Source organism: Lycium barbarum, chromosome 2 (assembly GCF_019175385.1).
Source record: "Lycium barbarum isolate Lr01 chromosome 2, ASM1917538v2, whole genome shotgun sequence".
Lineage (NCBI taxonomy): Eukaryota > Viridiplantae > Streptophyta > Magnoliopsida > Solanales > Solanaceae > Lycium > Lycium barbarum.
The window spans coordinates 140,922,734-140,936,132 of NC_083338.1; the positions used below are offsets into that span (position 1 = coordinate 140,922,734).

Here is a 13,399-nt window from a genome sequence, read left to right on the forward strand (position 1 = left end):
AGTTAACGACCCCTTCGGCTTTGGTGCATATTTTGTTTTAGGTAGATATTTACTCGTACTTGGTATTTACACAAATCATATAAATTTATCATCGTTAAATGATCTAATGAAGTAAAAATGTATGTTAATTAATTATGATTAAGTGTTAAATTTTATGAACAAATATATGTTGCGTGTCATACATCTTCTGACTTGATATAAACTAAAGTTTTGCCCAAGTTTCAGTTAATTAACTTCTCAAACAAAATGTTGTAAAAAGAAACTTTTAAAAAATTACAATAATTAATACTCTAAAAAGCATTCTATTGAATTGAAAACGAGAAGCGCGAAAAGGCACACTGCTCTTTGCAGTACGGACGAGAATTTTCCATTCACGTATTCTCTGTGAATTTCCAAAAATACCCCCACTTTCCCGCTCTTAATAGCCTGTCAATCACGTAATTATCTCCAAACTAGAGGGTCAATTTGTCTTCTCTCGCTCCTCACACCCATCTCTTCTTCCATTCCTCTGTTTCCCATACATCAACCGAGACACAAAAACACAGAGCAATAAAATGTCTGTACGATTTCTAAAATTTCTATATAATAAAGGGTTTTGTTATTCTTGTTTTTTTTTTTTTTTGCTTCCAAAATTTAATATTATTGGGTTACTCTAAAGTGCAAAAAAAATGAACTCTGAAATGCAAGAAATGAATGTGGGGAACAACTTGGCTTTTGATAATTTACCGGTTGGGTATGATGGTGGGGTGAATGGTGTTAATGTTAATGTCACAATGCCTCATTATACAGTTTATAGTGCTTCTGATGTTACTCTGCAAAATGGAGAGGCTAATCTTGACCAGCTTACTTTATCATTTCGTGGCAAAATTTATGTTTTTGATGGTGTTACTAATCAGAAGGTGAGGAATATTAATTATTTTACTGTCCTTTAATTACTCTCTTCTACATGTAATTTTTGAAGTGTATGTATAAGTGGAGGGCAGAGACCAATTCAAGATTTCAGTTTTACGAGTTTAGCCTTTATGGTTCTTAGCGTTGAACTCTTTGCATTTTTAAAATATGGGTTCAGACCTACTATTTGTTGCAAGTTTAGTACTATATCTTTACACATAAATTTATGCTCTGTATCGAAAGTACCAGGTTTACATGAACTGAGTGTCTATATATGACACCAACTAATTTGTAATTGAGGTGCAGTTAGATTGATAGTGATTGATTTTATTAGTTTTATTTTCTCCGTAATTGTTTGGGGATCTTTTCTATTCTTCTTTTTTTCCATAGATGTTGAGCTAATCAGTGTTTACAGATTATCCTTAAAGTTGTAGCATGATTGTCTCAGGGCTTTGATATTCTTTGATGCAATAAAGGGAATATTTTTAGGGGTTTAGCGAGTGACATTGAGGATCATATAGACAACTTCAATTAGTTTGGATTAAGCTGTAGTACTATTAGTAGTTTTGTTGGATTAAGTAGTATTAGTAGTTGTTGTCGGACCACTGGCGGATCCAAAGTGAAACTTACGGATTCACAGAAACTCAATAGCTTTTGCCCAAACTTTGCATTGCATGTGTTAAAAATTCCACTATATGTGTGTAAATATTTGACTGTGAACCTAGTTATTATTGTATATAATTCGAGGTCATTATAGGAACCCATAAGCTTTAAATCATCGTTCCGCCTCTGTGTTGGACAGGGCGGAGAGGGGGGGGGGGGGGTATTGGATGAACAATAAACTTCTTGATGAGCCTGCAACAGTCATACCTATAGCTAATTGTTTCTCTATGGGATTGTTTCTTGGATTTACCCTCTAATGGAAATTGGAAAACTCACTTGTTGCATTTGGCTGGATATTTATTTAATTTGACCGTGAAGTATTTTGCTAACAATGGTTCATTGTCATAGGTCCAATCGGTTTTTCAACTTTTGGGTGGATATGAGTATTCTCCGGGCACGCAAGCTGTAGGTTCATTGAGTGCCAACCAGCAGGTATCCTTTTCTATGCAAGTTTCTTCTTTTTGTTTGCATCTGCATGCTTGTAATATTTGGCTGCCTTTTGCTTTAGGACTCTGTGGACTATCCAGTGCGCTGTGCAGATCCAAAAAGACGTGAATCCCTCATTCGATTTTTTGAAAAGAGGGAAAAGAGGTGCTATGGAAAGAAAATCAGATATGATGTTCGCCAAGAAGTTGCGTTCAGGTAAATAGACTGATTTACTGCCTAAATGGAATTTATGTCTCCTTTTTTTTTTTTTCGTTTCACTAGAGCAGAAATTTTTATAGTCCAATGAACTTATGCACAAGCTTGCTCTATGACATCAAGCCCTATCTGGACTGGTCAAATTTTATCAGCAAAACCAAAAGTTTTTACCACTGATGAATGATGATAAGTGAGGTCAAATTTAAAATGTATTGCAATCACATTTACAATTCAAAGCTTTGCATATGAATTTTACCTGGCTTGAACTGGATAAGTTTGTTCTGTTCACCTCCATGACTTGATGAAACCATTATTACTAAATCCGTCTCCCTTTTCCTTGTGTTTAGATATGAATTTGCGGCTATCTTCCTTATTTCTCATAATTTCTTATGGGAAACCATGATTATGTCTTTTGCTCCAATATGGACTGAGAAATAATTAGTAATGTACTTTTCATTCAGTTTCCTGTATCACACAACTATTTGATTATTGCCAAAATCTGATGCTTGGAAACTTCTTCATTCCAGAATATTTCTCTTTTGATTTTGAATTAGGAAAATAAAACAATGAAGATAGTTTTGTCTGATTCAATTGAGTGGGGATGTCCATCTCGAGCCAAAACTATTTGAACTGGCCATTTAGTAGGCTGGAAAAAATGCAACTGGTTTGCTTCTGTAGGTAAACAGAGTGTATTGATTGTGTAGATGTACTATTGTCAATAACAGTCATATGGCATTCTGCAGCAAGACTGGATTCATCAAAGAAAAATTGCTTTAGAAAGTTGATTCTGACAAATAACACTCCTGATGATTATGACATTTCATTCATTACATGTGTTTTTAGTATAAAACGATGTGCAAGAATTTCATTTTCCTAAGAAGTGAAATGCTTACGAGGTAAAGCATTTCCTAAGTGACAATAGCTCTTGCACACGCACACATATCTACCATCTTCTGCAGTTTCTTGTCTTTGTTTTAGCTGGTTCTGGAATGTCAACAAAATGCATGGAAGGTTTAACAGCTGTTCTACCGTTTAAGTTTTTTATTTTCTTCTGCTTATTATTCACATTTATAAATAAACAGGATGAAGCGCAAGAATGGACGATTTGCTCTAAAAGGTTCGACTGGACCAAAACAGGACGACAAACCGCCAGAAGAAACTTGGTATGTTTTTGAATATGAACAAGAGTTCTGCTTCTTCTTTTTTTCCTTGAAGAATAATCTCCTCTAAAAAAATAATTTATGTGTATGGTTTGGTTAGTGTTTAACCACTTCTGTATGCAAGAAATAATTGGCTGGTGTTGGGTGCATTATTTTGCAAGTCATAAGTCTGCTCTTAAGCGATGTTCTGGCTTCTATTTATCCTTTAACTTTCACTTTTCTTGCACTACTCTTCTCTTCTTAATTTTGACATTGTCTCTGCAAATGCTAATCGTCCCTCTCTCTCATTTCTTAGGTGCATCCATTGCGGAACTAGTTCAAAGAACACCCCTATGATGAGGCGTGGTCCTGCTGGCCCGAGAACTCTTTGCAATGCATGTGGCCTCACTTGGGCAAATAAGGTTGGCATGGACTAGGAACTACAAAGTGACTTGTCTTCCAAACACCAAGTCTGAAAGTCTAATTTATCAGATACTGCAATGCATGCATATGTCCTGTTTGAGTTTGCTTTCACCAGCCTTTCATGTCTTTGATACACGGTTCCTCTAGCATTCTTCGGAACAATTTTCTTGTTAAGCAGAATATTGTTGCAACCATTGGTTCCTTACTTCTTACTATATCACTCTGCAGGGGATAATGAGGAATCTCTACAGGGCATCCTATGACAATTCTCTGCTCACAGAACTAGAGGTAATTTGTTTGTTTTGTTGCTGAAAAGCGGTCTTATGTTGGTTTAAGAATTGAATCTTTTAAAGCTGTTTTGCATTGCCTACTTGTTAATTCATATAGGATGAAGAACATAAAAACTCCGACAATGGAGCTCCTGCTTATGTAGTTTCTTCGTCAGCCTGCCAGTGATTCCTCAGAAGTTCTGGCAGCTCGACTGAGACTCTGATGCTTTAGAAAGAGAGTCATAGCATATCAACATGTCTTCTGCTTATCCCACTGAAAGATTTCATATACTTATTACAGGTACATTTCATCACTAAATTAAAACTTCCTAAACAGCTTGGTAATACAGTTGAGAACTTTCACAGATTTTGTTTTTTTCTTTGAAGTTTATATTGACAGATTAACAGCTTAGCTAGAATTCGTTGGTGAAAGCAAATCATCTCTCATGCACTTGTAATTACTAGTGTTACTTGAAGTTCAATACTGACTTGCAGTTCTCGCATCAAGACCTGCTATATTAAGCAGTATTAAGCAGACTTTTCATCTTAGATTAGATCTTGTTACATATGCAGCATCCAGATTAAGCTTCTTATTAGCTTTTACCAAAATCTGTTTTAACCTTTAGTATGTCGAACTTTGCCTCTTTGGATAATCATAACTTATTATGTAGTTGCTAACTAGTTAAGAATGATCATATTATATGTAATGATCGTATTATCTGTACTTTGGAAATGAAACAATCTGTCTATTTTTATTTTCAACTGTATCTCTTCATCAGATAACTTTGCTTGTTTATTTCCTTTTCATATTTATTTTTGGGCTGGTAAAGTGAGAATGATGAAAAGGATGGTGAGGACCTTTAGTCAGATTTTTAAGGAATATTATCATCTTCAGATATCATGATGCCTAGACAAGTATGACCAATTTTTTTCAGTTTCACTTGACACTGATTTATTATATTTATTTGACTTGTGTATTAGTACTAATTTTTTGTCTTATAAATGTAAGTCAACCTTACCTTATACTCCCTCCGGATAAAAAAAAAGAGTTCACTTAGCCTTTTTTTCTTAGATCAAAAAAAGAGTCCACTTAACAAATCAAGAAAGAATTAACCTTGTTTTTCCATATTTGCCCCTATTAAGTGTTATATGATCAAATTCCAATGCCTATTTAATTTGGGGTAATTTAGTCAAATTACCTATTTTTATCTAGGAGTTAATATTTTCTTAAGGGGTGTGCAAATGGCTAAGTAGACTCTTTTTTTGATCCAGAGGGAGTAATGTCGAGTCCGCTGAAACTGACACACCATTGGATGAACGCATGCATATTTTATTTGCTCGATGAAAGCTAGTTAAAAACAATATTATAATTGGATTTAGTGTAGGGGTAAAAATTTACCCACACCGAGTGTTTAGACTAAATCAATGCAACTTACTATAGTTAAGTGATTTAATGAAGTGAATATATACATTATTTAACTATGGTTAAGTGATTGTTTTGTATAATCATACACATGACATATATCATTAGTTTAGTGTAAACACCCGATGCGAATAAGTATTTACCATAGTGTAGGTCCTCAAATTTCATAATATTGAACCATATACAAGCGGCTGCATAATCTGCCCAAATAAAGACCAAATGTTCAAGTCAAACAATTACATATATTTGCAGTAACTATCTCTAATTGGAAGAACCTTATGTGGTGTTGGTTCGTTACAATTTTAGGAGGTGTTTGGCTAATATTTGGTTGAAATTGAAAATATATATATATATATGGTGAAGTTGAATTTTTCTGGAAATCAAGTTGTGTTTTTAGACATGAATTTCCTCTAAAAGAAATACTATTAAGTTCGAGACTTGTAAATGAAAATCAATTAATTCACTTGTATTATAAAATAAAACTATGAAGTAAATACACAGAAGAAATATGTAGAGAGAATATGTAGAGAGATATCAGATTATTTTACTTCTGCTCTTTCAACATTGCATCTGTGCATCCTATTTATAGGAGCAACAGGACATGGGATATTTTGAGATATTTTGGGATATTTATAACTTAATGGATATCCACTACTTGGGATATTTATAACACTCCCCCTTGGATATCCATTAATAGATGATGTACCTCCTTAAAACCTTATTAAAAAAAAAACCTGTGGGAAAAAGTCCTAATGAAGGAAAAAGAGTGTACATATCTAGAAATACGCTTTGAGAGCTGTCTCATTAAAAACCTTACCAAGAAAACCCAATGGGACAAAACTTGGTTAAGGAAAAAAGAGTACAACGCGTATTTCACTCCCCCTGACGAAGACCAAGATTCAGATGTCGGAGTCTTCGCATTCCAATCTTGAATATCATCTTCTCAAGAGTTGAAGTTGGCAAAGATTTAGTGAACAAATCTGCAGGATTGTCACTTGAACGGATTTGTTGCACATCAATATCACCATTCTTCTGGAGATCATGTGTGAAAAATAACTTTGGTGAAATGTGCTTTGTTCTATCTCCTTTTATGAAACCTCCTTTTAATTGAGTTATGCATGCAGCATTATCTTCATATAATACTGTGGGTATTTTTGTATCACACTTCAAGCCACATCTTTCTCTGATGAAATGTATCACTGATCTCAACCACACACATTCTCTACTTGCTTCATGAATAGCGATTATCTCAGCATGATTTGAAGAAGTAGCAACAATGGACTGCTTGGTCGATCGCCATGATATAGCAGTACCTCCGCATGTAAACAGATAGCCCGTTTGAGATCGAGCTTTATGTGGATCAGATAAATAATCTGCATCTGCATAACCAACAAGATTTGTACTACCTTTGTTAGTATAAAACAGACCCATATCGCTAGTTCCCTTCAGATATCGCAATATATGCTTAATCCCGTTCCAATGCCTCCGTGTAGGAGAAGAGCTATATCTTGCTAGCAAATTAACAGAAAATGCTATGTCAGGTCTTGTAGCATTAACAAGATACATAAGTGCACCTATTGCACTAAGATATGGTACTTCAGGACCAAGTAGCTCTTCGTTCTCTTCCTAAGGTCGGAACGGATCTTTGCTCACTTCAAGTGAGCGAACAACCATAGGAGTACTTAAAGGATGCGCATTGTCCATGTAAAACCGATTTAAAACTTTCTCAGTATAGGCAGATTGATGTATAAAGATCCCTTTTGCGAAATGTTCAATTTGCAGACCAAGACAGAGTTTTGTCTTTCCGAGATCTTTCATCTCAAATTCTTTCTTCAAATATTCAATCGCCTTTTGGAGCTCTTCTGGAGTTCCAATGAGGTTTATGTCATCAACATAAACAGCAAGTATAATGAACCCTGATTTTGTTTTCTTAATAAAAACACATGGACAAATGGCATCATTTATATATCCTTCATTTATCAAGTACTCACTTAGGCGATTATACCACATACGCCCTAATTGTTTTAAACCATTTAATGATCTTTGTAATCTGATTGAATACATTTCCCGAGACTTTAAACCAAATGCTTCAGGCATTTTATATCCTTCAGAATTTTCATATAAATTTCATCAAGTAAGCCACATAGGCCGTGACAGCATCCATTAGTATAAATAATGTGACATCTTCTGTTGTTTGGACTGCTGGTCCAATAAACATTACGTTTACCAAGATGGATCATTTTACTTGGTAATTATTCTACGTCAACATGCTTTAAGAGACGTAGAAATCAAATCCTCACAACCTTATACAATATTGCGCGCTATATTGTATATTGTCGATAAGATATCATGTTGCAATTCGACATAACTTACTGAGATCTCATCACTTCATTATTTTCAGGAACCTGAACCTCCTATAAGGTTTATGAAGTGTTATGTCGTAGCTCTTCAAGAGCACATTGCCTCCTTATTATGATCATTTGCTTCTCCTTTTTTCAAGGATTATTATATTTGGAACCGATTGGTCTACCATGCTCCATGCACGCTGTAGACTTTGTCCTTCAGGGACATTAAGAGCATTTTGCAGATGAAATATGAAATAGTTGGGTCAGCAAATGCTTCCAGCATTTGACTTGAATTATCTGAGGATCATACTGATGATAATTCACAACATATTTCTTAGCTGCTTATCCTCTCCCCCTTATTTTAGTGACATATGTCCCCATTTTCTTTGGGAAAATCCATCTGTGTGCATCATGGTATATCCATTAATCATGTACCGCACATCAAATGCTAAAAGATGGAAATATCTAGTTCCTGACCCTGAACCAAATATGAGGGGAGAATTTATCAAAATTTATTGATCTGAAGCATACAAGTGCTGTTGTATGTAATATATCATATCTCAGACCAACATCTGAAACTCTGTTCTCATAAGCAATGGTTTAGTTGTATTATGGAGGCATCCAATGCCAAACCAACTTAGATATAAATCAGCATTATCAAGATGATTGTCTTGATTACATATTCTGAAAATTGTGCTTCCAACTCAATTATTTTGAGCAAGCAACTTTGTAAATGTCAAACTGCCAGTTGACAATAAACATACATGTGACTGTCTTAAATAGATGCATCTATTTAAGACATCACATTGCAGGTGAAGGGGCCCACATTCACCTTTTATATTTTTCAGAATTTTGGGGATTCAGTCCCAACATTAGCTGGTGTAATCAACTTATCATGAGAACAAGCAACACAAACAAATTCTTGAAGAATCTTCTAGTTCTTCAATATGTTTTTAATACTCAATTAGCACATCAGATTTAAATCAGGACGATCAAAATGGTCTTGTCAACTGATAAAATTATATGTACCCGTAAACTTCAAGTTTACTATGACGAGTGCTATTTCTTTTACTAAACTTCTGGTTTACTATTGCATGAAATTTTATGTCAAAACTTCTGGTTTATTGTGACATGCGATCTCATCATGCTCGGGTAACGCTTTACACACGTGACCCTACCCGTAATAAGTTGGAGATATTCAATCTTCCAATCATCTGTAGTCTCAATATGATGACCATTTTTCTCGCTAGTAAACTTCAGGTTTACTATAATTTATTTTCCGATCGAAATAATTATGATCTGAGATGAATGGTACTATCATATATAAGCTCTTCGAGAGACATCAATTTGTTCACCATAATCATATATTATTTGGACACTGCTAGTGTCATGATACTTGTAAATAAATAATTAGCTCTTCTGGAGCCTTTGATCATTAATTTCTATTACCAAATATTTCTTAAATACTTCTGGTACCATTAAAGCAAATTTCGACACTACTGGTGTCACGAAATAAACATTGAATTCTAAACTTCAATATTTCAAACATCTCCTTCAGGGAGATTCATCATTAACTGAGAATTTTGTATCTAAGCTCAAACACATAATAATCAAATCCTTCATAAAGAAATACATTAATTGTTATTTCCTTCAAGGAAATCAATAACAACTAACCATAATGTATTAATGTGGTTATAGGAGAAAGCATTCTACTCTTCTTCCTTTTGCCTTAGAAATATGTTTCGACGTACGATAGGTACATGTAGCAATGTCTGAATTTCATACCACCAGAATATAACATCTACATTCCTTGTATTTTATCCCTCCAGGAGATAAGTTGTGGTATTTATTCATTCACTTCGGGGAATGAAACCTGATTATTTAAATGTGCTTGAAATACGATGCTCATCAATAGCTCGTTATTTTGCTCAAACACAAGAAAATATTGCTTCAAAGTATTTCTCAGATATTTTGGTAATTCTTTCTGCTTCAGGAGTAAAGTTTCAGTGTTTTACTGCTTCGGGAGTAAAGTTTCAAGTTTTACCTCTTCGGGAGTAAAGTTTAAAGGTTGACTAATTCAGGAGTAAATTTCTGAATTCTACTACTTCGGGAGTAGATTTCAGGGTTGTTTCAGGAGTAGAATTAAAAACCTTACTACTTCAGGAGTAAAATACATAGGCTTACTACTTCTAGAGTAGAATTCAAAGCTTGCTACTCGTGGAGCAAAATTATGAGTTTAGTACTTCGGGAGAAAAGCATATAATATTCAGAATATTTCTTCTCAATTATTCTACCTCTTCTGGAGATGGATCATGATATTTTCACAATCAAATGCATGTTTATATTTATAGGCTTTACTACATATTATCACATTCACTTCAGGGAATGGATCTATATTTATAACATTTATCAAAAGTTTTAATTCTTCATGAATAAAACATAATTATCTGAACGCGCCTTAAGCATATCAAATCGTGATAGCTTATAGCCTCTTTTAAGATATCGCTACTTCAGGAGCAAATCGAGGCATACATATAATGTGGAGAATTTTTCTTTAACACATCTTCAATCATAAACACAATAAGCCCGTAAAAATATTACCACTTCTGGTGTTCACGGATATAAACTCATTTAATCAATTCATATTTGCGAACTAACCTTCCAGTAGAATATTGGCATAAGGCCTTCAGCAACTTTGGTTTCAAGATATTTTGGCAAAAAGAGGCCGAAGTGCTATATTCCATATTAATATTTAAAAAAAGAAAGGCCATGTTTCTTACTACGTTGATGGTGAGCTTCTCTCAAAAATCAGTTAAAAATTTTCATAGTTGTTAAAGTCAACAACAATCAACCATCAAAACAAAGATAGAAAAATACTTGGAACATGTTACCTGAACTGTTTAGACTAAATAAGTACTGCAAGTCCTTTACTTTATCTCCGGGAGGCAACAACTTGTACTCAGTGTAATTCCAAGAATTGCACCTTCGAGGCTTTCAAAGTATTTGCTCAAGATGGCTGAGGCTCGTGCTGATAACGTATTATAAAATAAAACTATGAAGTAAATACACAGAAGAAATATGTAGAGAGAATATGTAGAGAGATATCAGATTATTTTACTTCTGCTCTTTCAACATTGCATCTGTGCATCCTATTTATAGGAGCAACAGGACATGGGATATTTTGAGATATTTTGGGATATTTTGGGATATTTATAACTTAATGGATATCCATTACTTGGGATATTTATAACAACTTGAATAATGTTCAAACAAGTTATTAAGCATTTCACTTCATTTTTTTGAGCGGATTGCCCTTCTTTTGGGGTGGTCTTTAAATTTTGCCCTTCAAATTTGTGGTCTTTAAATTTTGCCCCTCATATTTGTGGTCTTTAAGTTTTGCCCTTTGCTTGGAAAGATGGGCGAATACATGAAGTTCTGGGTTCGAACCCCCGCTCAGGCATAAAATAAAAAAATAATTTCGCAAGGCAGGACTGGGGAGTGTATGCCGGATCCAGCATACAATCTTTAAGGAAAAGCTAAAGTTATGCCGGATCCGACATAACTAAAAGTCTGCCCCATAAGACAGAATTTTTCCTAAGACATAGTTTAGTTATGCCTTATGGGGCAGAATTTTAGTTAAGGCATAACAAAATTATGCTCCATAAGGCAAGAACTTTTCTTAAGGCATAGACTTTGCCTTATAAGGCAAAGTTTAAGTTATGCCTTAAGGAAAAGTTCCGCCTTATGGGCATACTTTTAGTTATGTCTTTGGGGCACACTTTTTAGTTAAGGCATAACTAAAAGTTTACCTTGAAAAGTAAAAAAAAATAAAAATATATATATATATATATATATGCTTCAAGGCAAAGTCTGCCGGAGGGGCAGACTTTTAGTTAAACACAACTAAAAGTCTGCCCCCTCCGGCAGACTTTTAGTTAAACACAACGAAAAGTCTGCCCCCTCCGGCAGACTTCTAGTTAAACACAACTAAAAGTCTGCCCCCTTCGGCAGACTTCTAGTTAAACACAACAAAAAGTCTGCCCCCTCCGACAGACTTCTAGTTAAACACAACTAAAAGTCTGCTCCCTCCGGCAGACTTCTAGTTAAACACAACTAAAAGTCTGCCGGAGGGGGCATAGCAAAATTTAAACTTTGTCTTATAAGACAAACTTTTAGTTATGCCTTAAGGAAAACTTACGCTTATGGGGCATACTTTTAGTTATGTTTTATGGGGCACACTTTTAGTTAAGACATTACTAAAAGTTTACCTTGAAAAGTTAAAAAAAAAATACGCATATATGCTTCAAGGCAAAGTCTGCCCCCTCCGGCAGACTTTTAGTTAAACATGACTAAAAGTCTGTCGGAGGGGGCATAGCGAAATTTAAACTCTGCTTTGCAATTTTTTTTAAAATTTTTTTACTTAGCGGGGGTTTGAACCCGGAACCTATGGGTTTTAGCCGAAGGGCAAAATTTAAAGACCACAAATATGAGGGGCAAAATTTAAATACCACCCCAAAAAAAGGGCAATTCTGCGAATTGCCAGAGATGATGCATAAATTTCATTTTTTTGCACGGATTGCCCTTCTTTTGGGGTGGTCTTTAAATTTTGCCCCTCATATTTGTGTTCTTTAAGTTTTGCCCTTCGCTTGGATACCTGAGGTTCTGGGTTCGAACCCCCGCTCAGGCATAAAATAAAAAAATAATTTCGCAAGGCAGGGCTAGGGGGGAGTGTATGCCGGATCCGGCATACAATCCTTAAGGAAAAACTAAAGTTATGCCGGAGGGGGCAGACTTTGCTTTGAGACATATATTTTATTTTTTTTACTTTTCAAGGCAAACTTTTAATTATGCCTTAAGGAAAAGTTCCGCCTTATGGGGCATACTTTTAGTTATGCCTTAATTAAAAGTGTGCCCCATAAAATATAACTAAAAGTATGCCCCATAAGGCGAAACTTTTCATTAAGGCAGCACTAAAAGTTTGCCTTAAGGAAAAATTCTACCTTATGAGGCATACTTTTGGTTATGCCTTAATTAAAAGTCTGCCTCATAAGGCATAGTTCATTATGGAAAAGTTTTGCCCCATAAGGCATAACTAAAACTATGCCTTTTGGAAAAGTTATGCCCCCTCCGGCATAATTTTAGTTTTTCCTTAAGGACTTTATGCCGGATCCGGCATACACTCCCTCCAGCCCTGCCTTGCGAAATTATTTTTTTATTTTATGCCTGAGCGGGGGTTCGAACCCAAAACCTCAAGTATCCAAGCTAAGGGCAAAACTTAAAGACCACAAATATGAGGGGCAAAATTTAAAGACCGCAAATATGAGGAGCAAAATTTAAAGATCACCCCAAAAGAAGGGCGTCAAGTGTGGCCCAACAAGTGATGGCCCGACCATCACGCCCAAAAAATTATGGGTTGGGCTCAAGATACTTAACAATGGACTAACTTTTAGCGCATCATACAGAACCCATTTCTAGAGTATTTTTATAAAAGACACTGGTCTTTAATTTTTGGCCCTCAAATTTGAAATCTCTAATTTTGTCCTTCGCCTAAAAATTCATGGATTTCATGTTCGAACTCCCGCTTAGTTAAATATTAAAAAAAAA

The 13,399-nt window shown here is 35.0% G+C and overlaps 1 protein-coding gene across 1 annotated transcript; it reads left to right on the top strand.

The window, feature by feature from the left end:
- The first annotated feature begins 540 nt into the window (after positions 1 to 540).
- On the top strand, positions 541 to 4,759 carry LOC132627647 (GATA transcription factor 25-like). Its single transcript, XM_060343107.1, has 7 exons — positions 541 to 899; positions 1,903 to 1,986; positions 2,063 to 2,196; positions 3,279 to 3,359; positions 3,652 to 3,757; positions 3,987 to 4,046; positions 4,146 to 4,759. The coding sequence occupies exons 1-7, from the start codon at positions 669 to 671 to the stop codon at positions 4,212 to 4,214; spliced, it is 765 nt and encodes a 254-aa protein (XP_060199090.1). The 5' UTR covers positions 541 to 668; the 3' UTR covers positions 4,215 to 4,759.
- Positions 4,760 to 13,399: the final 8,640 nt, after the last annotated feature.

What these genes read in the sequence shown, in the direction of transcription:
- LOC132627647 (XM_060343107.1), top strand. Translation starts at nt 669, where the DNA reads ATGAACTCTGAAATGCAAGAAATGAATGTGGGGAACAACTTGGCTTTT. An exon ending in CATTGAGTGCCAACCAGCAG is followed by an intron (nt 1,987 to 2,062) that starts GTATCCTTTTCT and finishes CTTTTGCTTTAG; the next exon opens with GACTCTGTGGACTATCCAGT. An exon ending in CTCTGCTCACAGAACTAGAG is followed by an intron (nt 4,047 to 4,145) that starts GTAATTTGTTTG and finishes TAATTCATATAG; the next exon opens with GATGAAGAACATAAAAACTC.